This window comes from Amblyomma americanum, chromosome 2, assembly GCF_052857255.1.
Source record: "Amblyomma americanum isolate KBUSLIRL-KWMA chromosome 2, ASM5285725v1, whole genome shotgun sequence".
Taxonomy (NCBI): domain Eukaryota; kingdom Metazoa; phylum Arthropoda; class Arachnida; order Ixodida; family Ixodidae; genus Amblyomma; species Amblyomma americanum.
In genome coordinates, this window is record NC_135498.1 from 40793980 (window position 1) to 40818703 (window position 24724).

General features: G+C 45.1%; 1 protein-coding gene and 2 non-coding genes across 6 annotated transcripts in view; 2 read left to right on the top strand and 1 right to left on the bottom strand.

Annotated features, from left to right (window-relative positions):
- The first annotated feature begins 1689 nt into the window (after nucleotides 1-1689).
- Nucleotides 1690-1761, top strand: TRNAE-CUC (transfer RNA glutamic acid (anticodon CUC)). The gene has a single exon. It is a non-coding gene; the product is annotated as a tRNA-Glu (tRNA).
- A 6-nt stretch (nucleotides 1762-1767) lies between these two features.
- On the top strand, nucleotides 1768-1839 carry TRNAQ-UUG (transfer RNA glutamine (anticodon UUG)). Its single transcript has one exon. It is a non-coding gene; the product is annotated as a tRNA-Gln (tRNA).
- A 2373-nt stretch (nucleotides 1840-4212) lies between these two features.
- Fbxo42 (F-box protein 42) overlaps nucleotides 4213-24724 on the bottom strand; it is a 33378-nt gene continuing 12866 nt past the window's right edge. The window contains exons 5-14 of one of the 4 annotated variants that reach the window (XR_013312522.1): nucleotides 24132-24228; nucleotides 23380-23436; nucleotides 22605-22730; nucleotides 19541-19677; nucleotides 18392-18564; nucleotides 14475-14685; nucleotides 12186-12393; nucleotides 9779-11086; nucleotides 8507-8956; nucleotides 4213-8455 (exon numbers count right to left, since the gene is read on the bottom strand). Coding sequence is in view for 1 of the 4 variants with exons in the window: in XM_077654019.1 (XP_077510145.1) it covers nucleotides 10991-11086; nucleotides 12186-12393; nucleotides 14475-14685; nucleotides 18392-18564; nucleotides 19541-19677; nucleotides 22605-22730; nucleotides 23380-23436; nucleotides 24132-24228 (1105 nt within the window). In the remaining 3 variants the exon portion in view is untranslated. Of the gene's footprint in view, nucleotides 8456-8505; nucleotides 11087-12185; nucleotides 12394-14474; nucleotides 14686-18391; nucleotides 18565-19540; nucleotides 19678-22604; nucleotides 22731-23379; nucleotides 23437-24131; nucleotides 24229-24724 lie in introns of those variants that run through there. The other 3 variants (XR_013312521.1, XR_013312520.1, XM_077654019.1) reach the window with 3 other exon arrangements.

Genomic DNA, 24724 nt, shown 5'->3' on the forward strand with positions numbered 1-24724 from the left:
TGAAGTCGGCCGGTTCATACAATTCATTCAGATGAACAATCAGTTGGGAGAAATCAAATCTTATCATCCTGCCTCAAACGAACTGCCGAGCTCACGAGCGGTGCTTGTAATGTCGTCGTCTTCGTCACGTACCCGCGTTTACGCGTGCTAAAATGCCGGTCTCTCACGCTGTAGTTAGAAAGCGTGGTCTTCGTGATCTTTTATCCGTGCGCATGAAAGCGTCATCAGACGACCACGCAGCAAACCGCACGAAATGGCGGGAGATTAGAAGCAGTCATGTTCAGAAGACCCAGTGATGTCAGATGTCATCGGGTTGTGGTAATTAAGTGACCTACAAAATTTCTTTGTTGTGAGTCTATTATGGGTTTAGCACTTATTGTAATCGTCGTGGTAAACGCTACTGCATTGCTTTCTAAATATTCTTGGCCTACACTGGTTTTTGTACACACTCATATCAACCCTTTGACTCATTTTTGCAGTCCATATAGATAACAATGAAATGTTATAAGAGCCTGCAGGGCACACATATGCATTCAGTGCGTGACAAAACTAAGGGCAGACTGATATTTTGGGGTTCAGCTCGTAAATGCCTCGGTTTTGTCTCACGTTTTAGCTCAAACAACACATATGTCCACGCACCCACACAACAATATAAGCTTCTGCCTCTCGTCCAATAGTGCCTTTAGGGCTTGTCTTATATGTTTATTACTCAGTAATATAGCCAGAAGTTGCCATCTACAAAAATAACTCGAGTTTTAAAACGACTGTTACTGAGGTGAGGGTGAGGGAGGGCCGATGATGTGAGGGCGAGGGAGGGCGAGCAAAGTTTTCTATGTGAGGGTGAGGGGGGGCCGGATAAGTTTTCAAAATGGGAGCGAAGGTGAAGGAGGACCATGGATTCAAAAGTGAGGTTGAGGGAGGAAAAGTGAAAATGAGGGCATTTGCCCACCTCTGACCACAACCGACTCGGCGGCGCTGCGGGCTAGCTCTTAATTAGGGTGCCCCGATGCCAGCGCCGCACAGAGGCACCCTAGCTCTTAATTGTCCAGTCCGCCGGCGACCGCGTTCGCTTCGGCTCTCGCCGCTTCCTCTCCCATCGGCGCACCTTCGCTCCACCTCTTTTGACTCGGCTTCGATACTCACGCTCGCCTAGCCTTAATTCGTCACTTTCTCTAAAAGCGTGGCTCAGTGGCTAAGGTGCTCGGCTGCTGACCTGAAAGACACGGGCTCGATCCCGGCCGCGGCGGTCGCATTTCAATGGAGGCGAAATGCTAAGAGGCCCGTGTGCTGTGCGATGTCAGTGCACGTTAAAGCACCCCAGGTGGTCGAAATTTCCGGAGCCCTCCACTACGGCGTCCCTCATAGCCCGAGTAACTTTGGGACGTTAAACCAACATAAACCATCTCCTTTCTTTCGCATTGGGACGTTAAACCAACATAAACCATCTCCTTTCTTTCGCATTCGCACAGCGCAAAGCCTCCGCTGTGCGGCAAGACAGCGACTCGAAGGTCGTATATCATTGTCACGACAATCGCTTCCCCCCGCTCGCCAGTGCACAACAGCTGCGAGGAACTTACGAGCGAGAGGCCCCGCTCGAATGACGTCACGCCGTCCATGCGTGCAGTCTGGCTTCCAACGGCCGGACGCAGCGACCGAGCGCTTAATTCTCCCGTCTCGACGGCGAGTGTCTCCGGCGTGGTCTAGTGGCTAGGATACCTGGCTCTCACCCAGGAGGCCCGGGTTCGATTCCCGGCGTCGGAATAAGTCGGTCTCATGGTGTAATGGTCAGCACTCTGGACTTTGAATCCAGCGATCCGAGTTCGAGTCTCGGTGAGACCTTGCTTTTTTTTTTTTTTAGCATTATGTGAGGAAGTCTTACCAGTACCATTGCCTGAAAGTTGCTCTCTGGTCTTCAGGTTATAATGAGCAACTAGCATCATTAATTTAAATAAGGATTAATTTAATAAGGCTCATTGTCAGACTACACGGAACAAGGCAGGGACCTGCGCAAGAGCTACTGTTAAAAGGGGGGAAGAGCGGGTGAATTAGTGAGGTATAGCTTAGCATGTCTGTTTGACTTGAGCAGAAATGTCGAGTGCATGACCAAACTACATCATAAAACAACTATTACGTGATCTCAACTCTAGGCGTGACGTCGCTGTCACAGCTCGTTTGTTGTCCTCCTGAAACCTACTCTACATTGGAGAAGAAATTGAATTATTTACTGGGTGCAGGCGAATTCCACAGAAGTGATCATATATTTTTAATATGGCCAACACAAAACCATTAAATTAGCCGCGGTTTAACTTCGTTTAAATCGATGTGTGATGTGCGAAAGCGTGGTGACGTAAATTATGACCCACTAGCAGCACCGTAGCAATTAACGAGATGGTGTTAAGTCTCAAAGCTGTGAACTGGTTTTTCGGGGGTGACCCGGGCCAAAATTTGGAAATGATTCGGGCCACATTTGGAGGTCGCCATCGTGTCGGGCACGATCAGTTATGGTTGGATATCGATTTTGGTCCAAATCAGCCATGGGCAAATTTCGAGGTGGGCCGGGCCAAATTTTGGCCATGGCCCGGACCAAATTTGGAGGTCGCCATCAAACGGGCACGCTCAGTTAAGGTTGAGCATCGATTTTGGTCCAAGGTCGAATTTCGGGAGTGGCCATGGCCAAATTTTGGAAATGACCCGGGCCAAATTTGGATGTAGCCATCGTGTCGGGCATGCTCAATTATGGCTGGAAATCGATTTTGGTCCAAATCGGCCAAGGTCAAATTTCGGGTGTGGCACGGTCCAGTTCTTGCCGCTAGATGTCACAGTTGCTGTGGCAATGAGCGATGCGCAAGATTTCTGCTCGGCTCTGACGATAGTACGAGAACGGAAAGCATACAGCAAAAAACTCAGTGTCCCCACAATTTTAAAACGAATCTTAGGCCTGTACCCGCCGCGGTGGCTCAGTGGTTAGGGCGCTCGACTACTGATCCGGAGTTCCCGGGTTCGAACCCGACCGCGGCGGCTGTTTTTATGGACGCAAAACGCCAAGGCACCCGTGCGCTGTGCGATGTCAGTGCACGTTAAAGATCCCCAGGTGGTCGAAATTATTCCGGAGCCCTCCACTACGGCACCTCTTTCTTCTTTCACTCCCTCCTTTATCCCTTCCCTCACGATACAGTTCGAGTGTCCAACGATGTATATCGATGTAGATATTGCGCCATTTCCTTTCCCCAAAAACCAATCATTATCATTAATCTTAGGCCTGTGCGATTATTCGATAATTTCGAAAAATCCGTCGAATATTATAGTATTCGATTCGATCCGAATGTTTGCAATTTGAAATCTCGGAAGTATTCGTCTCGAGAAAATGTTTCTGGAACTCTCGCTTCATGGGGTTTCAGTCCAGCGGTCCTTCTCCGGGATGGCACCGCGGCGCATGCGCAACCAAAGCCCCGACTCCACGCCGCGCGCCTACGCTACTGCGCGTATGCCGGAGCCGGTCTGCGCACGCGCGAGCAGGCGGAAGCGCGGCGCTCAGATCTGGACCGATCCCGTTACGCTAAATCTTCCGAGGCGTTAACGAGTCCGAGCTGACCGCAAGCGCGGCAGTCGCTCCTCTGCGCGTGAAATTGCGGCTCAAGCGGGACGCCGCGAGCACGCTGGCCGAGCGTAGTGTTCCTGTATATGCTCCCGCAGCATATACAGGAACACTAGCCGAGCGGTGCATACGATTAGCAGGTGTTCACGGAGTAGTCGCTTAAAAGTAACAGCTATGCAACGAGTCAACGACGCAATCGCAATTAAGGCGAGCAGTCAGGGGTCTCATAAATAGGTCGCACACTCTACAAATATGTCGGCTCTACATGTTAGTCGACTCCCCCCGATTTCCGATGGCCATTTTTGCAGGACATTGACACGGCTTCGATGAGTGTGGCAAAGCTTCTATGCATCCTCTCTTTTTCGTGTAATGGACTTGTGTGTTAAAAAACATGATTTTGAAAATGCCAATTGAGCCGTTCCAACTTTTTGTGCGACAGAAGTATACAAAATATTCGCTTCAAAATTATTCGAGATTGCCTCAAATTCGCTTTGCACCGAGAAAAAAAAACGCTTTTCCCACATGCCTAAAAACGATGCTTTTGTGGGTTCCAAGTCAAATGTGCTGCCATTCCAGTGATGCCACTCAAATTAAGGGGGAATAGATGACAACAGCTGTACATTTAACCTTTTATTTGGATTTGTTAGTCAACATTCCTTGTGCACTTCAATGCCCAATGTTTCATACAGCTTGTGCGCATCTCAAGAGAGTGAATGGTAGCTTACAATGGCAAAAAATGCTACAGGATTTCACCACCATGGCAAGGACAAAATTCTTGAAAAATGCTTCATTCTGGTCAGGAACTGGCCAAGCCTAAACGTCTAAAATAACACTATATGACAACACCATCAAAAGCAGTGCTTGGTTAATCCAATGACATTTGGTTAATATGTTATAACTCAGATGTTAAACCTCAAAGCAAATCACCAGAGCTTGAGAATTTGTCACAGTCTGATGTCAATAAGCACCACAGGAGTCTATAAAGTGCAGACCTATCACACAACAAAAATCTTCCAAGATTTCAGTGTAGGAAGCCTTAAACGAAATAAAATTTTCAGAGGAAATTTACACGTCAACCAATGTTCACAATCTGGATAATTTTACACAAGCAATACCCTTGGAAGGAGAGAAAATTTCATGTCTCTAGGTGTTCAGCGTTGTTCACTGGCTGACTATGCCAGCATACACTACTACAACCAAAGTAAGGTATGTGTGCCACATGCTATGCAGTACAATTGTTAAACACAGCATTAACAATCTATGACAAAATAGTATCCAGCAAAACCATGAGCTGCCCTTACGAATGAAAAGAAGGAAAGGTTTCCTACCTGCAGCTTTCAAGCAATTTCCTGAGAAACTTTATTACTTATTCCTTTTCTTTTTCCAAAACCCTGACTGACCAAGTTAGCCTAATAACATTATCACCTCCGAATTCTAAAAAAGAAATCATCACTGCACACCCATGAGCTTTGCATGTTCTCTTTCACATGCAACACACCTGTTGGCAAGCATCACCATTTCATTATAGTTGTTACCCAAACGAAACTGGCAGTGAGGTTCAGCAAAAGGAACAATGGAGAGATAGTCACTGGTGTGCATTCATCAACGACACACCCATCGAGAACACCCTTCAAGTGCTGCCGCATACACCACCTGCAGAAACTAAGCCATAATAAAATTAAATGTGGCTACAACAAAGCTGTTCTGATAGGTCGGCTAGTTGGAATGTCTTTTCAAGTCTGAGCACTGAACAGCAGAGATAGTGCTCTGCCTTATTTTCCAGTCTGTATAGAATGTTATTCTTTGTTGGTTCTTCTAATCCACATTTTTCATAACAGGCTTTCACAGCAGATGCAGTCGTGTCCCATATTCATAGCTCTGTGATATCTCGATATATATCAATATCTCAACATGACATCTCCCTGAGTGTAATTGTAATGTGAAGTCACAACTTTGGTCTGGTCGCTCATGTTCATTAAGCACCTAGCATTGCTACTTTTTCTAGGATATTCTAAAGCTTTGGAACCGTTTAGATGGCCAAAACATTATTTAATTTTAAACCAACATAGTGACTGCAGCAGTGATCTGGCAGTACAGAATTCACGTTGCACGCATCAGGCATGCAAGCATGGTTCGAATCCTAGCAATGCTGGTAAAACACATTTTTCTAATGGGTACAAGTTTTCCTCAGCATGGCACTCGGCTTTTCATGGGAAGAAACATTCAATAACAGTGTCACCCATTCATAGATAGAAGTGTTGCACAGCAGTGGCTAATTCACCCTATGAGAAGCAAATGAGCATACTGGATAGCTTCTACCCAATAAAAAAACTATTGAATCACCTGCAGCACTGGGTATGAACACAGTACCCATGTACATCACTGAATGCTCTTCCACTAGGCCACCTACCTTTGCAAAAGCAAGGTCTACCTTTTCAGCTGAATGACAGAACCCTATCAAGCCCATGTATTAACAAAACACAAGCTGCAAAATGCAGGCTGCATCTATGGCACTGAGTCTCGGAAGAACCACATACTGATGTGGGACTCTGTCAAAGCAAAAGTGAACGCTACAAAACTCTTATGTGGAGCCTCAACGCTTCATGGGTGTAGCAATGCGAGACTAAATATACAACACCACTCATGAAAGGTAGATATCATCTGAGCGCTTTTGCGTTTATGCTTTTGGCAGGTTGCAAGAAAAGAAAGATAATATCCAAACAATATCCACTCAACACACTGCATGGTGAGTCAAAAAGGAAAGCCACCACCTTTTCTCAGTCATTGAGGAAGGCCTAAAGCAAGATGCGCTTTACTGTTGAGGAAGTAGACACACCGTGCAGGCTGTCTCTTTAACAATACACTTCCGCAATGATATTATGCAGAGCCTCATGCTGCTGGGCTCGTCAACTTATTTCACCCCCTAAACACTGCCGCAGGCCACCCCATAGTAACAACAGTCTAGTGACAATTGAACGCCATAGGCATATAAATAATCCATTACAAGAATACAAATTTCCGAACTAGCTGACATTCACACCGTAATTAAACGCAACCCTGAATCTCAAACTGCAATGCTAGGCCTAATGCCCCAACGTGACAACCCAGCCACTTAGCACCTCAAAATGATGAATTCGGCAGGCACATAGGCCTCACAAGCGATTCACGCCATAGACAAAGCGGATATAGGCAGTGATGAAAAAACACTGCAAGCAGTGCCCAAACTCAGCTCGGCTGGCAACGCATTGAGCATACCATGCAAAAAAAAAAAAAAGATGTCATGCAACAAAATCTACGACCACTAGACTTATCTGAACATTACAAATAAATGTTGAGCACTTATCAAGTTCTCCACAAGCGGGCTCAACTTATGCAACAAGTAAATGGAAGATTTCATTGTATATACAACAGCAGCTTTGCTCGAGAACACCATTTTTGTGCCATGTCACCGCATTTTACGCAGTGACCAACAGGCTTCATGTCAAACAGTCAGTCACACTACATTTGAACTCTCATATTTACACACAACCAGCATCAAATACCAGTTACAATATTTTCTAAGCTTCTATTAGTCACACATGTGCTGGATATTTTTGTTAGCAGGCATGAATTTCATATTTACCAGCATTCTACTGCAATAGAAGCACGGAGAAGAAAAGCTGCCCAAAATGTTATACAGTCTGCTTTCGTTAATTTTGACTTGAAGGGGAACAAACACTTGTTTGAATTCAGCAGAGTTTGAAATAAGAAGCATCTTTTTTTTTATTATGATTGATGTAGATGAGACTAAAGCATCAATCTGAACAAACAGGAAGATCGAGTTAAACAAGCTTGAATTAACTATTGCAGTGATGAAAGAAGTGCACACAAATAATAAAATGCAGGCCTGCAGTGTCAGTAAGAAAAATGAAAAGCCCAATATGAGCAAGCATTGAGCAACCAAAGGTACACTAAACAAGAAGGTGGAGATCTACACATGCTGGTGGCGAACAAAGGATGGTGGTAGGTTCCTCGACGTAGAGCAAAAAATTTCAGCAAGGGGAACCGCCACACTGGTTCAGTGGTTAAGGTGCTTGTCTACTGAGGCCGGAGTACCTGGGTTCCAACTCGAGCAATCTCCTGCTGTGCCATTTCAGTGCTTGTCAAAGATCCCCAGGTGGTCCAAATTATTACCCCCCCCCCCCCCCTCTTTCTTCCTTTCTTCTTCCACTCCCTCCTTTATCCCTTCCCCTACCCCCCAGTACAGGTGTCCACCAGTGAGACAGTTAGTGCGTCATTTCCTTTCCTCAAAACCAAAAACCAAATTGAACTGTCTCCCTATGTTCAAAGAAGTCTCCTCGAAACTTTGGCACTAGAGCAACAATTTGCTCTTCCACAACCTTGCTTTGAAGTTTGCCTTGTCTACTGGAAGTTCTATGCCAAGTACACTGATGTGGGTCATAAAGTAAATTTAATTCTGCTTCACCAAGCGCCTGTTCAGAAGAAAGGCCAACCAGCCCGTTCAGTCCTCCTATTTTTCTCAATAATTAAACAAGATCCAATAAGATTTTGTAAGCTCTGCAGTTTCTGAAACTAGCATAGTGTAGTTTAGGTAAGCACATCAGGTACAAAAAGAACTGCCATGTTTAACTGCTGTGCGACACACACACAGCAAGTGCACTGTTGCTCCCCACTCATATACATACAAAGGCAATGCCACCAATGTGAAGCCGTATACCTTTTACATGCTTGCTCGCAGAGAGACTTCAGATTGCACATGCTGACTTATTTAGAGCCAGCTGCAAACATTATGAATCAAGGGAACTGTGAAATTGAATTCTTTTTTTAGCACTAGTCTCCAGCATTCAGGTTTTCTTTTTTCTTTTCTTCTTGCAACTCCCATTTTCTGTGACATTCGGCAGCTAACTGCACCCAGGTATCACGTACAATTGTGCAAAAGTAATATGCAATCAAAACACCAGCTCACCAGTAATACTAAATACACACCTTGAAGACCACTAATGGAGTGAGAGATGTTATTCAAATTCAACCACAAAAGCATACAAATGACTGTTTCAAGCTGGTGCATTAACAGTACCAGCAGGTGGTGATTTCTCGCGTTGGTGTTTTACTGCCTAGTTATGCAGCCAAGCACATTCTTCGAGGCACGCAGGACGCAGCAACTCCACTTCCAATTCATGCAAATGTAAAACATAGGGACACTTATACACACACCAGGATATACATTAAAAAAACTTCAAAACAAAGCCCTAGCAGAGCAGAAAACAAATTGTGCTTTCAGGTTTCAGCTAAGCTGAAGGAGAGAGGTAGCGACCTGGTGTTCTTTCCAACTATGTAAAGCTGGCAACTCAAAATCACAGGCTGGACAAGGATGTTTCACTCGCATAAGGCTAGTGATAGACCCACACGTGTGCAAGCCCTTCTTAAAGCATAATATACATTCGAAACATAATTGTGCGTTCAAGCATGCCTAGTTGTGGTGCCTTTTTCAAGAGGAAGAAGTTCTCAAGAACATTTTTCATCTCAAGTTTTTCATACGACCACAATTACAAGAAATATTACTCTCCCATGCCACGTTACCTTCCATGCCACGTGTTCTTTCCAACTATGTAAAGCTGGCAACTCAAAATCACAGGCTGGACAAGGATGTTTCACTCGCATAAGGCTAGTGATAGACCCACATGTGTGCAAGCCCTTCTTAAAGCATAATATACATTCGAAACATAATTGTGCGTTCAAGCATGCCTAGTTGTGGTGCCTTTTTCAAGAGGAAGAAGTTCTCAAGAACATTTTTCATCTCAAGTTTTTCATACGACCACAATTACAAGAAATATTACTCTCCCATGCCACGTTGCCTTCCATGCCACGTGTTCTTTCCAACTATGTAAAGCTGGCAACTCAAAATCACAGGCTGGACAAGGATGTTTCACTCGCATAAGGCTAGTGATAGACCCACACGTGTGCAAGCCCTTCTTAAAGCATAATATACATTCGAAACATAATTGTGCGTTCAAGCATGCCTAGTTGTGGTGCCTTTTTCAAGAGGAAGAAGTTCTCAAGAACATTTTTCATCTCAAGTTTTTCATACGACCACAATTACAAGAAATATTACTCTCCCATGCCACGTTACCTTCCATGCCACGTGTTCTTTCCAACTATGTAAAGCTGGCAACTCAAAATCACAGGCTGGACAAGGATGTTTCACTCGCATAAGGCTAGTGATAGACCCACACGTGTGCAAGCCCTTCTTAAAGCATAATATACATTCGAAACATAATTGTGCGTTCAAGCATGCCTAGTTGTGGTGCCTTTTTCAAGAGGAAGAAGTTCTCAAGAACATTTTTCATCTCAAGTTTTTCATACGACCACAATTACAAGAAATATTACTCTCCCATGCCACGTTACCTGCACCTTTTCATAGATTAACAGTGAGCCAAGTCAGTGAAAAAGCCGGTAAGAACCTTTTCTGTATTTTTGTTCATTGAAAGTCAGATCAGAACTAAACCTTCAGAGGAGCACGCGCAAAAGATGCGTTAAGTTTCACTAAGCTAAGTGCCCAGCAATGTGGTGAATTAAATTTTTATATACATATACAGAAATTTCGTATGCATGTACAGGAAATACGAGAGCAGAAATTAAGCTACCTGATTTCACAATACACAGTAACACAAGCTATTTCCAAGTAAACGTTAGGCATAACACAATCACGGGCCTATTAGGATTTGTCTACCTTGAAGATGTAAAAACTGTTGCACAAGTGAGCCCATGCAATTATTAGAAAACAATCACGCAAAGTCCATTTCCTAGACGACATAACACTCACTTAATGTACATCAGACTTCGTTCAAAGCAACAGTTGATGGTCACTTCAGTACAGAACAGTCCGTGTAATTGCTATAAAATAACTTGCCATGCAAAATCTATTTCCTTGATGGCATACTGCTCACCAAATATACAGCAGACTTCTTACTAAAAGGCTGCTTACGATCGCTTCAGTCCCGAATCAAAGCCCAAAAAAACACGCAACACATTCACTGGCTTGTGACAACAGTGTGCAACAAACACCACAATAGTTACTCCTAACCGCTCTTAATTGCAGCGAGCAAGGCCTTGCAACTTGACTAATATAAAACATGCACAGTTCATCTCACTAACAGAGTTCGTAAAGCTGCAAAATCTCTGGAATTAAATTTTCACCTCCCTCCCTGAAATGCAATGCAAGCACGGCAGGCCTTCAATGCAATGAAAAAACACAGAAACAAACAGTAAAACGACGACCAGAACAACAGGAGGCATCAGAAGTGCCAACCTCGAGAAACTGCATGCAAAGCACACTCCTAGAAAGAGGGAGGGCCTTCAGCAGCCCTAGCAGGTGACACAGAGCAGGAATAGTGCTCAGATGACGTCCCTCTTGGATGTGATGAAGTGGAGAGAGCTCGAGACAACTTCAGAAGTGGCGTCCGTGTCCTCCTGCCTGTTCACGAGGTCCTTCTGCACATGTTCGTGAGTGCAGACAGTGAAATATCAAGTTAGGAAAACATTTACTGTCAAATCCCGTTACAAAGAACAGGTAAAAAAATCGTGAAATATAGTTTGATACAACGAAAATTTGGAAAATTCATAAGGCACCTACTGGAAGAGACCTCTTCCAATTTTTAGTTGTGTTCGAAGACACACATGGTGATTGCGGACGCTACAAAAAACCGAGCACCAAATGCCAGCTAGGGTGGCTTCCCTGCATTACAGCAGTGTTGCATGAAAAATGGGGCACCACAGTGAAAGCAATCTCTGTTTTCACCACCTCCAAGTCAGTCGACATGAGCATGGGATGGCTACTGGAACAATACGACCAACCATGCTGCTGGTGCCGGGGCGCTATCCTCGGGTGCAGAAGACCCAGATGGGTGCCAACCATCTGGCTGCCAGCAGTTCATGCAGGTTTATGGCGCTGCTGGCAAGTGCGAGATAAAGCTTTGTGAACGCGATGTGAATGCTTGCTGCACCACCAAAGTCACTCGTACAGTGATCAAAAGCCAGCCACCTATCATCCGAGCATGCAAACCTTGGTGCTTGGCAGTTCGATATAGTAACCATTTTATGGTCAACCGTGTTCAACATATAAAGTTGGAATTGCATGTGTTCGTTGAAATTATTTAGGAACAGCTCGATATAGCCTATATTTCGTAATATCTGTGCTTGTTATACCGAGATTTGCAGGTACCACAACTTTGTGAGCTAATCCCAGCAACACTAAACTACTAGAAAAAAATTCCTCCGATTGTGGATTTCAGTACTGCCTTTTCTAACAGTCTAATTTAATTTTTAAATAGTATAATTTAATGTTTAAATAGTTCTTCAATAACTCAACCAGCCTAGCTATCAGTTTGCCTCCTCCCTCCCTGAAAACTATTATTTTAATATCGGGGGGGATGGAATGGCAATCAGAAAAAGACATGATGCTCCCTCTAGTTCCTCGCATCATCGATAGAATCGCAGGTGGCCTGCACTCTGGTTCCTTCAGCAGGCAAAGCAACTACAGCAATGCAGTTCTGCTGACCCAGGCAACGACTGCCAGAAAAGCAAAGCTCACCTGAATGCCACCAAAGAGAATGAGCTCGCCCCGCCCCAGCACCAGTGAGTACAGGATCACTTCCTCCACCATGGAGGATGCAGTGGCCTGTGGCTGCAGCGGTAGCCACGCTGCTTTTGCCTCTTGAGCCACCTGGCTGACGTCTAGCACATAAAGCCGCATGGGGCATACCACCACAGTCGGCCTCTTCCGTGCCGGCGCAGATGTCCTGGGCAGGGCAAGGAGACACCCGATTTGGTTTCGTGCAAGAAATGCTCACAGGCAACATTTAAAGCGCTTCGAAAAGCCAGAGTAAAGAAAACGACACTTGCAGCACTGCAGTACTGGAAATTAGTCTATTATATAGCCATCACCAGGCTGGCTCAGTGGTTATGATGCTCGGCTGCTGACCCGAAAGACGCGGGTTCGATCACTGCCGCGGCGGTCGAATTTCGATGGAGGCGAAATTCTAGAGGCTCGTGTATGTACTGTGTGATGTCAGTGCACGTTAACGAACCCCTGGTGGTGGAAATTTCCAGAGCACTTCACTACGGCGTCCCTCATAGCCCGAGTCACCTTGGGACGTTATATGGCCACGTCATACAAGATTCTGTACAGCATAGTGAAGCAAGCAGTACGGGGAGTGCAAACAACGTATAGACTCCTGGCTCGCTCAATTCCATTCACTTTTTCTTTTCTTCATGACACCACAGAGCTGCACATGTGAAGAAGCTCGAACAAAAGTGTAGCAGCGAAATCACATGCAACAAGGAGAAGATTGTCTATGTATTGCTAGAAGCCACCACTGATCTCCACTAGGTGGTTGGATGCCGCATTCCTGCTCTCCGAAGTGGGCACAAGTGAAGAGACCGGAATTTGGATGGCATGTCCCGGAAGTTCGATGTCTGCTGTGTATTTCAATGCAAAAAGTCATGTTTTTCGCCCTTCCGTCCTCAGTTAATTGCGTTGTTTTCATGTAAAGTCTACGGTAATATCCAAGTAATAAGCAAGCTCAACACGAGAAGTGCGCACAATGTTTCGGGAACCCTATAATTTCAGAGAAACGGAAGAAAACTGGCATGCACGTCTCACGCTGCCACGGCAAAGGGTTATGTGCATTCAACACTCTGTTCTTATCTGGTTCTTGTCTTCCGAGCATAACTAGGACAAGTAGTGGAATGACGATGAGTCTAGGTCATCCTAAAAAAAATTTTCGTGTAGCAAAGAACAGACGAATGATGGAGCGGATATCCTGACACTCAAAGAGCCACTTGTTATAGAGCTGCCACAGTTTCAGTTTCGGGTTGGTAGCGGACGATGTCTCTTCTCATCGATGGCAGATGATGTTTATCGCTTTAGGTTGTCATTTACCTTCCAGGCGTGCTTTTAAGCTAACTCCAGCCATGTTTCATCTACACAGCGCGAGAGAAATGACTGACGAGAAAGATGAATGCAGCAGCGCATGTGACAAGCGCCGTTAGAAGTAAACTGCACCGAGCATCACGAATAAAAGCCCATTTCAGCATAATCTGCTACAGTACGAAACAGTACTTGATACACACCGTCAAAAAAGCGGTACCATATATATTTTAAAAGCGCTAATGTGAAACATCAGAACACCATCGGCACCTCAGCAAATAGTGGCCTCACCCTCGATCTGGTTATTTGGTCTAAACATAATTCGGTAAAATGGTGACAGCAAAGTCGGCTGCGTGGTGAATGTTCCCACCTATTCTTTCTTAACTTTATCCCCCATTGATGGTATAACTTGGGCTTAGAGCGCGACAACGTGCATCACAACAAAGAGCAGAGCTGGCAACGCTAGCACAACGGGACGACACAGAGCTGAGCAGACGAGGCTCCGTACGTGCTGTGTGTAGCGACGTTCTGTCGTCTGCTAGTGTCGTCCCATAGGGATGCAATGGACCATTATTTTTTAAACGTCTTTCCCGAAGACTTCGCTGCTCTCCTCATGCAGTTGACGGCGCAACAGGTAGGCATTGTCATGAAAAAAGACGAGAACGTCGAAAAGACAAAATGCTAAGTGGAAAACTAAAATTAAAACTGAAAAACTGTGCTGAGATCCGATTTCGTGCACTGCCAAAGGCTGACTTCCGGGACATGCCACCCAACTTCCGGTGGCTTCACTTTTGGGCGCCCGATGCGGCTTCCAGCCCCCTAGTGGTGATCAGTGGAAGCCATTATGATACCTTTCATGCTTACACCTTCTTTCAGCAATGGGACTGGGGAATGAAAATCTTTGCTCTTGAGTCAATGAGCAAAGACATATTCGGAGCAAGAGGTACTTACCCTCCAGCTCTGAGCGCCTTGAGCCTCTGTTCCATTCGGTCCAGCAGCTCCAGCTGCCTCTGCCGGTTATGACGTGCATTGGGGCGCACCGACGGCCGAGTGCTGCCAACCGTGGACAGTGCCGTCTTCTTGGAGGACCACCTGCGCGAAACCTCGTCGCCCATTTCGTCTTCCTCATCGCAGCTTGAACTGCTGGTCACTGCAGATGAGCCTGCATGTGAGACACAAAAACAGGCTTACTGACCCTGTCGCTGCAATATGAAAAAGTAACGGCTGCCTACTAAATTGTGCCAAGTCAGTTGCCAAAACTAAAGAAGAGAAGAGTGCTTGGCATCCCACTTTTGAATGCACAGAAAATATATGCTGATCATCAATGCTTGGTAAAGAGCAAGAGGAGGAGACACACCATTGCAGAGCTACGAAGCCCAAAATTTCGTATTATTTCAACCTTGGCATTGTGTAAAGATTGCAAACAAACAGGGAAACTAGAACACACAAATAAAGATATGGCACTAACATACACTTTCATTTTTGCACTTAAATGTTCTTTTTCTGCCGTCAATTCCACACGACAATAAAGCAACTGGTGCATATGCACATTGCAGTGAACTAGAATATACAGTGTAACAGGCAGGGGTCTCCGCGTGACCCCAGCAACGTTATGAGGAGCGGCCTGCTTTCAACAAAGTTTGATCACAGCGCCAGCAGAAACAGGTGGTTTCAGCTCAGTGTTCAAGCGACTGCAAGCGATAATTTTTTTTTCTTTTTCGCCTAAATCACTGTTGGGCCACTGGCTGCAGGAGCTAAAAGAACTATTTCGTCCTTCTATGCCCCACGCACACGGTGCAAGCCAGTTACCAATTCTGTTCGCAGACAAGCTCAGCAAGGCATAGAAATGCAGTCAAGAGCGGGTGATTCCGGTGCCGTCACTTTGGCCACCATTATGGGAGTCAAGGACTCCAAAGCTACTATTTGGTGCACACTGCACTGTCTCTTCCAAGTACAATGTACCTATACAAAGTTCAGTGTCAGCCTTAGCCGAAAATAACATGACAGGCCAGCAAAAGTGTCAAATCATTTGCATTTCACAAGAGAATGGAACAATGCACATCTAACTCAATAATTCTGTTCAAAAGGACCTCTGCTAACAAGCTACTTGTAAAAATTCCCCTGTATAACTGCCTTAGCAAGTGAAGTTGTCAAACGGCAGTTACAATGATCCCTATCTTCGATAAAATGTTGGCTAAAATATGGCATACCGGTATCATACACACAGTCAGGTGTGCAAGGTTTTTACATTTCACCTCAACTTTTTTATATATACTCTACTGCAGAAACATTGTACGACACAAAAAAAGGGCAGAGGTAATGTTGCTGCTTGCATCACTTGCACAAATACAACATAGCCCAACATGGCTTAAAAAAACACGGCTTTATGGAGCCCCTGAATGAGTCATCAAGTGAGTTTCTGAAAAGGCAGAGCAGACAGGAGAGTGCTGCACATTTTGTCACAGACAAGAATACGGAAATTTTAGAATTCCATGTTCCACGAATCTGGGTGAATGTGGAACAAAGGTGCTCCTGCCCCTATCTAAAAGGGGCACACACGTGTGTGCACCATATTAACCCGAGCAACAGCACTTCCCCATTGCTGCATGGGAACAGCAAGACTCGGTGCATGCATGCTGCGTTCCAATGTTACCAGCTACTTCCATCAAGACGGACACAGTATTCCCTGGTACTTTATCTTTATTTCTTCTTTTTATTAATTTCGAAAGGCCTGTGGGGAAGCAAGGCCACAACAGGCTGGCCTGAAGACACCAGCACTGCTGCAAAGGTTGCCAGCAGCTGAAGCTTTGTAGCAGCTCCTGAACCACAGCTCTGACTGGAAGCTCTCACCTTCCCAAGAAATAAACCCACTGGTATCATCTCTTTGTATATGTTCAATTGAGAAAAAAAAAAAAAACACCTAAACTCGTTACCCTTCTCCAGTGCAGCTTCATCTGTGACCACATTCATCTCGAACGCATTCTTCTGGACAATAGCTCAGAAGAATGAATGCTCAGCTTCTGAGCAATGGGAGCAGAACTCTGTTCTTCTCCCAATGAGGTCTCTAGAGGGCACGTTATTAGCCAGCGAGCGAATGTGGGTGTTTTCGTCATGGCAATGGTAGCAGCTACACTATTTTCGTTACAGATAGTCACATATACACCTACTACTATGCAAAAATAAACTACCCTGTATCACGCCAAGAACACTGCCAATGCACCACAAGGCACATAGCTCCTCAGGTGTAAATTAATATCCAAAGGGAGCAAAGTGCTAAAATTTTATTATTTTATTAAAAAGCATGCAAACACTGCACAGAAAAAATTCCCATGCTCCCGGATGCTTATTTATGCATCTGTCAAGACCTCATATCTACACATCATGACTTAACACTGGTGTCAGTGTCTCAATTATACTGCATTTCACTCATTCCTGCCACAGGAACTCATCATGTAAACGAATTAACACATACTAAGCCTTTTAACGCACTGATCCTTGCAACACAAAAAAAAAATAATGGCTGGCGTTAAACATGGCTTGAACCTAGTTATATGAGTGAAAGCTCTGTTAAGCATGGTCTCCACTGTCTCAAACTAAATTTCAAGGGTCAAGGTCAATGTCAAGGTCAGGTACCGAATGGTCATATGATCGCGTGCTCAGACATCGCGTGCTCAAACTACCATAGCCTGGGCATACCACCACGCAATTAAGTTCGGTTTGACCTTGTGAGACACTGAAGGTCACTGTCTCATCGGTATCGAAATCAGAAGTTATTCCCCGAAGAGTAGAGCTCTCGCTCTAAAAAAGAAAATAGGCTCTAACCAGTGCCATAACAGAGTTAGCATAAAACGCAGAGGCATCCACCTGGAGAACGATTTTTTGCGGAAATTTCACAGGCCTGGCTTAAAATTCTGTGAACTTTTTTGCACATGTCGGCATTTTATTACAGTGTCCACATTTGTGCACACTCCGCCTTCTGTATCAGGATTTGACGGTATTCAGGGCATATTTGAAAATGTGCACACAGTGCCTGAAGGGGATAATGTCATTCGTCTCAATGCATCCCCCTAAAGTTACCGTACACAGCCGCGTATAAGTCAGCATTGTTTTTCTAAAAACAGCCAACCAAAACCAAGGGCTGTCTAACTATACACGGAGTTGACCTACTTGCAGGGTCTAAAGTAGTTTTGGCCGAGCGATGGGTGGCATGTGCCTCATGCAGAATGTATGGAGCTTCATGCGTCCAAAAAGGAATTGTTAACTCGCATGGAAATTGGTTGCGCCACGAAAATTTAAACTACGCGCCATTTACCCAAACCATTGATGCTGGCAGTCACACTCTCTGACTAGCAGTAAACAGCTCAAGAGAAAACTTCTGGTAACCTCTGGAGCACGCGTCGCACTGGAATCTGAAACTAAAGGATCATTGGTGTTTCAGTGGTTCAGTCTGCCACTAGCCAGCTGCCCGCACACAAGTTTGCAAGGCAGGATGTGGCGCTGTTATTGCCTTGGATATGCATTTCCCTTCCGACTGCTGGTCTTGAGATTGCACCATTACACTTTTTTTTTAATTTGAGCTATGGACGCTGCAATAACATCCCACAGAGGGTGGGAGAGGGGCTTTGACTTATATTTGGAGTCAAGTTTTTTTCAGTCAGCAATGGCTGCGGGTTGGTGGATTGACTTCTATAGTGGGAGTCGAGTTACGGTACGGTAATATCAGCATGCTTAAGCAAAGCAGTGTGGCTTTCAGAACTACAGGCACGGCATGGATATCAAAAGCCACACATATGAACAGCAATTGGGGTAAAGTTGATCTAATGTAGTCTCTCCAGAGCAAGTTCCAACACTTTTGCAAAGGTTCTCACCAGGGAGAGCAAAATCTGACTGGCCCTGGTGTAGAGCGATGGGCTGGCAAGACAACGAAGATGAGGTAGACGGTGAGGAGGACACAGAAGAAGGCGGAGACTCGAGAGGCCTTTTGAGAACCCCCCGTGTCCCATTCACGCACACATCTCGCTGGCTATCGCTTGGCTGAGGCCTGGAAGCATGGAGGGAAAAGCAAGCCACACAATGCACATGCGCACCAAGAAGTGAATTTTCTGACGAAAACTGATAGCAAAAATAAAAACTAATAAAATAATAAATAAAAATAATAGATATACAAAAGAATTTGCAAATGAACAAACAATCAGAAAAAAATGGGGGAAGACAGCCGGTGACAAGAGTTAAGACAACGCAACGGACAAGAAAGGAAATCTCAGCTTCAATAATATATACTGAACGAAAAAGAAGACTTTGAAACCGTATCTGATTATGCTTCAGCACAACCTTGCAGCTCCACAAAAGTTAAAAGGAACAAACTATGCAAAGCTTGCTGGTTTCAAGGAAGTGTAGCAGGAGTGCTTGCAAATATAATCTGAAATGACAATGCCCCATGTAGCATGTAGCCAAATGGAGTAATTGCCAAGCCATTAAAATGTCATTAACAAGCCATATTTCATTAACCAGTTCAATAAGCTTTGGTTACAGCGTTCACCTTCCCAATACAGTAGAATCTCAAAGATACTGCATTTTACTCCTGCCTGCAACCTGACATCTGCAAATTTTGCATGTGCTACTCAGGGAGGTACACTAAAGAATCGCATGCGATCAAACTATTAAGAGCTATGGAATCCCCTATGTACACGCAGCTTAGAAATGTAAAATACTGTTCATTTTAACCTCCCTTTAGTACAACTCACCAAAGAAGCTTGCCCTTATATCATCTTCTACTTGCAAAGGATAGAAATCGGCCGTTAATGAAAGTGCAGCAGTGCCACCTACTTCTTAGCTAAGAGTGTTGTCTAAATAGTGGCAGCTCCTTCCACTGAAGGTACTACTATGCGCCAAACAAACATTACTACCATGAGCTCGTACAGGTGTGATGACTAATGTTCTGCAACATGATGTTTGTTAGCAGGAAGTAGCACTGAGAAATGAAGGCAAATCAAGTGAAAGCAGCTGAATGTCCCTACCTGGCCGGCTGTTCGGGGCTTGGAGGGACCCATACTCGATGCGTTGGTCGCACTCTCAACATGCCGCCCGGATGCAGACCAGCAGGCGTCGCATACGCTCGCTGAGACTTACTCAGGACTACCACCCGATCATCAACCTACGTCATGAACAGCCAAGCCTCGTGAGCAATAAGCACTGGTCAACGAGACAACACAAAATTTTTAAATGACTGCGAGGTTTGATTTCTTTGAGGACTTAGAAATGGGAAGGAAGGTTTGAGAAGGAAGTCATAACAAGCACAGTCAAGAACATGCTTTCCGTTAAACTTGATGAATGCAGCGGTGAGTCAAAAGTGGAGCACTTTCAAACATGGGCATCAGCATGATCAAATAGCACTTGATGACACCGCTAGAATTCTGAGATGTTCAGTGAGCAATGCCAGCTCCAGAGATTGGCCTGCTCCTAAAGGTTAATCTGAGGTGCCTGCAAGGAGGCAACCAAGACAGATTTGTGAGCCTGTGTGACCTGTGAATTGTGCAGGAACCGTGCCAGACTGATACAGCACAGGCCGCTTATAACGCATACCGCGGGAGTCGGGAAAATCCGCATTATAAATAGCACTGCACTGTAACCAAAATGCAACCTTTCCATGCATTCGCATTTTCAGAATGGCCAGCCTACCTTTCAAAGTGCACCTGACAACGCATCAGACGCACAACACTGCAATCACAGGCAACAAAGAAGTTTATTTGATCTTTTTGTCGAAGCGTTGTAATGAATGAAAGAACAACATTATTTTAGTCTGGTGCTGCGATTTAACTACGTTGCTAAAGGCTTCATCTTCAAAAACAGTGAGGCACTTGAGCGCTCGCTCGCTGAGGTTTCTCTGAGTGTAGCAGAGGCACAGTTTGTTGCAACCGTCGAGCGTGTCTTTGCACGAAACTTCTGCTGCACTTTCCCTCACTTCGTCAGGCTCATCCTCGGATAGAGGCTCATCGTGACCGCGCACCTCTGCCATGATGTCCTCATCTCTGTAACGGCTACCTCACACACAATGCCGTCGGGGTCGGCGACGACGACGAGCTTATCTCGTGCCGGTCCTCGAAACGCTGAATACAACCGCTCAATGGGTTAAAACCATCATGCCTCAAAATGTTTGCAAGGCACCTGGCCTTGGCTTGCAACATCGAGCCGCTCACAGGAATTCCCTGTGCCTGGACCTCACGAAACCAAGTAAAACAAAGCGGCGACATCTTCGTACTTTGACACACGAATCCGCTTCCTTGCAAGCAAAGCGGAGTCTTCCTGCAGCTGTTGTCACAACTTGTCCCTCTTCTTCCAAACGGCGGACACAGTAGCATTGGTAACACGGTACTTTTTTGCCACCGTAGCCTTTTTCGAACTGCTCTCGACGTGCCTCACAATGCACTGCTTGGTTTCGAGAGCTTGCCGTTTCCTGGCTTTGGGAGGTGCAGACACCATCGGAACTGAAGACAGCCGAGGCTGGTAGACTTGCTCACATTGTCAGCTGACTTGCCTACGTTGTCAACTTTTCGCTACAAGCGACGACACATATTGCGCTCATGGGCTCAGACGTGACAAGACGCTGCCGCACGCGCGAGTGGTATGAGCAGCGCTTGCAGCGTCATGCTATGCGGCTGCGGCCGCCGCTCCAGCATGCTCGTCTGGCCGTGCCATCACGTGCTTCCCAGTTTTGTCCAATCAGTGTGCCCAGCGGAGTTGCATCGGAGAGTGAGGAAAAACGCACGCTTTGGGACTTTCTTCTATCCTCTCCTGCCTTCAGCCTTGCACTGAACCACGCTGACAACGCTGCCCCGCCCCGCCTGTTGCCCTCTTCTTTTCAATCTGGGAAGCACGCTTCTCGTGCCCGGCTGTACTCACGGGCCCGCGCCGGTACGCGGGCCCCCAGGCTTGCAAGAAACCGCACTATACGTGGTTACGCGCTGCCGCGTATTAAGCGGTATGCCAATACATATAACTCCATGGGAAGCGAAGCAGTTGTCACAAAAAGCCGCATATAATGCGGTCCTGCATTATAAGCGGTTACGTTATAAATGGTCTGAGCTGTACTTATAACACAAAGACATGCACAAAGAACGGCAGACAGACAAGGCATGCGCATATCTTGCATTCTAAGCTACAGTCTGGTGCAGTTTCTTCACAATGAACTATCTATTAGTTCCTGTTATTGCCTTGCTAGCAGTTTTCCCATGTAATCATCAGCTCGGGATGCCTGGGAACCCAGCTACAAGAAAAAATACTTGGAATGGTTCACATTAAAAAGTGAAATTGGTCACGTTTAGGTGATCGGTTTGAGAGGTGTAGTATAAATATACTTATTTGTGCATGCTGGAGCAAATAACGTTCCCTAAGTTAGTAGGTTAATAAAAACTTTGTTAAAGAAAAAATAAGGAAAAAATTTCAGCGCAGCAGTAGTCCAAAGGGACAAAGCTCCACAGCATGCTCTCAAGATCACCACTTAACAACGGAGACAAAGTCAACAACACACACAGCTGAGGCCACCGAAGTATGAGACTGCTGTCCTGAAAGCCTCCCTTACGAATTAGAATTAGTATATAATTCAAGTACTGCAAAGCTCATATTTGTACACTCTGTGTCATTTTGGAGACAGTGATCGATGTCAGTTCCTGCACGCATAGGCGCGTGTTTTTGTCCATTTTCTTGCCAATCATTACGTATGTGTCCGGACATTTCCCTTCGGTATTTGTTTTGCATTTCACTACGTGCACTCCTACTAGAAAAGCAGCCTAATCCAATGCCCTCTGAGATTTAACTTTTCTTTCATTCAGCGGTTTCACTCGAGTGCAATTGCACACTTGAAAATAAATTCTTAATTTCCTAACAGCAAAAGGCAGACTGAATTGTTGCACCATAATCCCACCATAACAGTAACCCCATAATAATAAGTTATTACCTCCTTTTTTTTTTTCGTTATGCTGCCAGGCTTGGCACAAGGTGTTCACGCAATCATTCACACTGTACTCATTAAAAACGCTAAAGAATCAAGGCATGATGCTCCCAGAATTCGCATGTGTTTCTAACCTTGCAGGCAGGATGGAATGAGAGCTGGGGCGCTGCATGCTCTCGGTTTGTTACCATGACCTCCTTCCAGATCCAAGGCCTTTCAGAGTCATCCGAAATTTCTAGAAGCCAGACATCATTCAGAAGCTGCAGGAGGAGAGAAAACAAGAAAAAATGTTCTCAGCAACACACTGAGGAAACTCACAACTGCCACAGGGCACGAGGTCAGTGTGATAGTTTTTTTCCAGCTACATCTAATTCAGCATGCTGCAAATTAATAGCAACAATCATTATGGTCCTAGAAGCAGCCAAAGGAAGAAAACACTTGTGTGCAAAAGAAAGATTAAAGGAATCAAAACTCTAGTTTGACAGAAGGATTAATCTATACAGCAGTTTATATGAAGATGCTAATGTGCACCTGATCCATCAGATCAGCACACAGAAGGCTAGCATCACAATGGCACCTTAAAAGCAAGCACTACATGTCACAGAATTTTTCCAGCCCAGTGCACCCAGGGCTGCAGCAGGAGCACACACACCTCTTGATGAGGTGGATGCATTGATATCATGCTTCAGTAGCCGAATACTTCCTCCTCCTTTTTAATCCAAAAACAAGCAAGTGGCCGCAGTAATCCCTGCCTTTCCGTAAGTGGCTGCACCCACACCGTTCACAGGCGCTTCGGCTTGGGAGTTTCCGTGACAGATCATACACAACTAGTACTCACACATATACCATCCCTATCCTTATCTGCCACTCTGCCACACACACCACAAGCACAGCCTTGCACATACATACCATGTTTGGACCACCACAGCCTCCAACAATGAGCATATGTGTGTCATCCAGGGAAATCTGAAATAATACAACATTGTGGTTGAGCGTTCATGACACCAATGCTCTACGCAGGCACAAGCTCATCAAATCAAGTAAGGATTATTAAGTGCGGCTTAGTGAGTAGTCAATGCATACTCTACAGAACAGTGCAGTGAAGTCTGTCTAAAGCTTTCAAATGCAGTTCTGCTAATATAAAAACAATGCCAGAACCTTTTTTTTTTAGTGGAAAGGATCATCCCATGCAAAAATTACTAGAAAAAAAATTGCCTTTTAACGAATTCTGTCAGCAGCCTGACTAGGAATGAGCAAATAGGCTGATGCACAACAGCACAGCACCAACAACCAATGCTACCCGTTTCCAAACATTTGACCGGCATGATGTTTTTACCCTGTAAAGTATTTACACCGAGATTTTTGGATGTTTATAACAATTCCAGTTGTTTTAATATTATTATTCAATATTAGGTTACTCAACTATAAAAGATATCTCCAATGCCATCCAAGAATCTTTAACTGCAATGCATGAAACCTCAAAGATTCAAACAGCATTTGCTTCAAATGCAATTATAAGTGGCCATGCAAAAGTTCTCAACAAGATAAATGGTCATCGAATCAATAACCACTGAAAATGCATGCACAATGGGCGTACAAGGCAGCAAGTGCATTCCAATGCAGCGCAAAAAAAAATTGCCATAAAAAAGATAGTAACTCACCTGAGAGTGACCATAACGTGGCCAGGGCTTTGGTGATGTTGTGTTCTGCTTGGACCACATGTAACTCTGTAGGTCCAACACCCAGACATCATTGGAACTGCAAGCGCACCCGAAGGACAGGCCAGGGCTTACGGGATTTCAGCGACCCTCTCAAACGGGCACAACACTACACTCTGCCACAAAACAGGGCATAGACATAAGATATAGGAAGAAAAAATTTATTGCGCACAAGTAATACACACTGCTTGACTGCACGGAAATACATTCAAATGTTATCATAACAAAGCCTACAGAACCCTGAATATCTCATTACATACCTCTAGCAAGTGGAGGTGTTTACAGGAAACAGCCAACGATTTTTTTTTTTTTCCACTTCGAGCATAATATCCACACTGTCGAATTAACAATGTCAAGGCTCACGAGCGTGCTCGTTCCCGAGATCCTGACAATGACACAAGAAGAAGCTACAAAGAACCAAATGCTGCTTTTGCCACCCGGACTGTCACCATTCCCATCTCCCCCACTCAAACGTTGTCACTGCCTGCAGGGTCAGTATTGCCGCCCGAATTTTCTTGTCCTTCAGAAATAGTGAC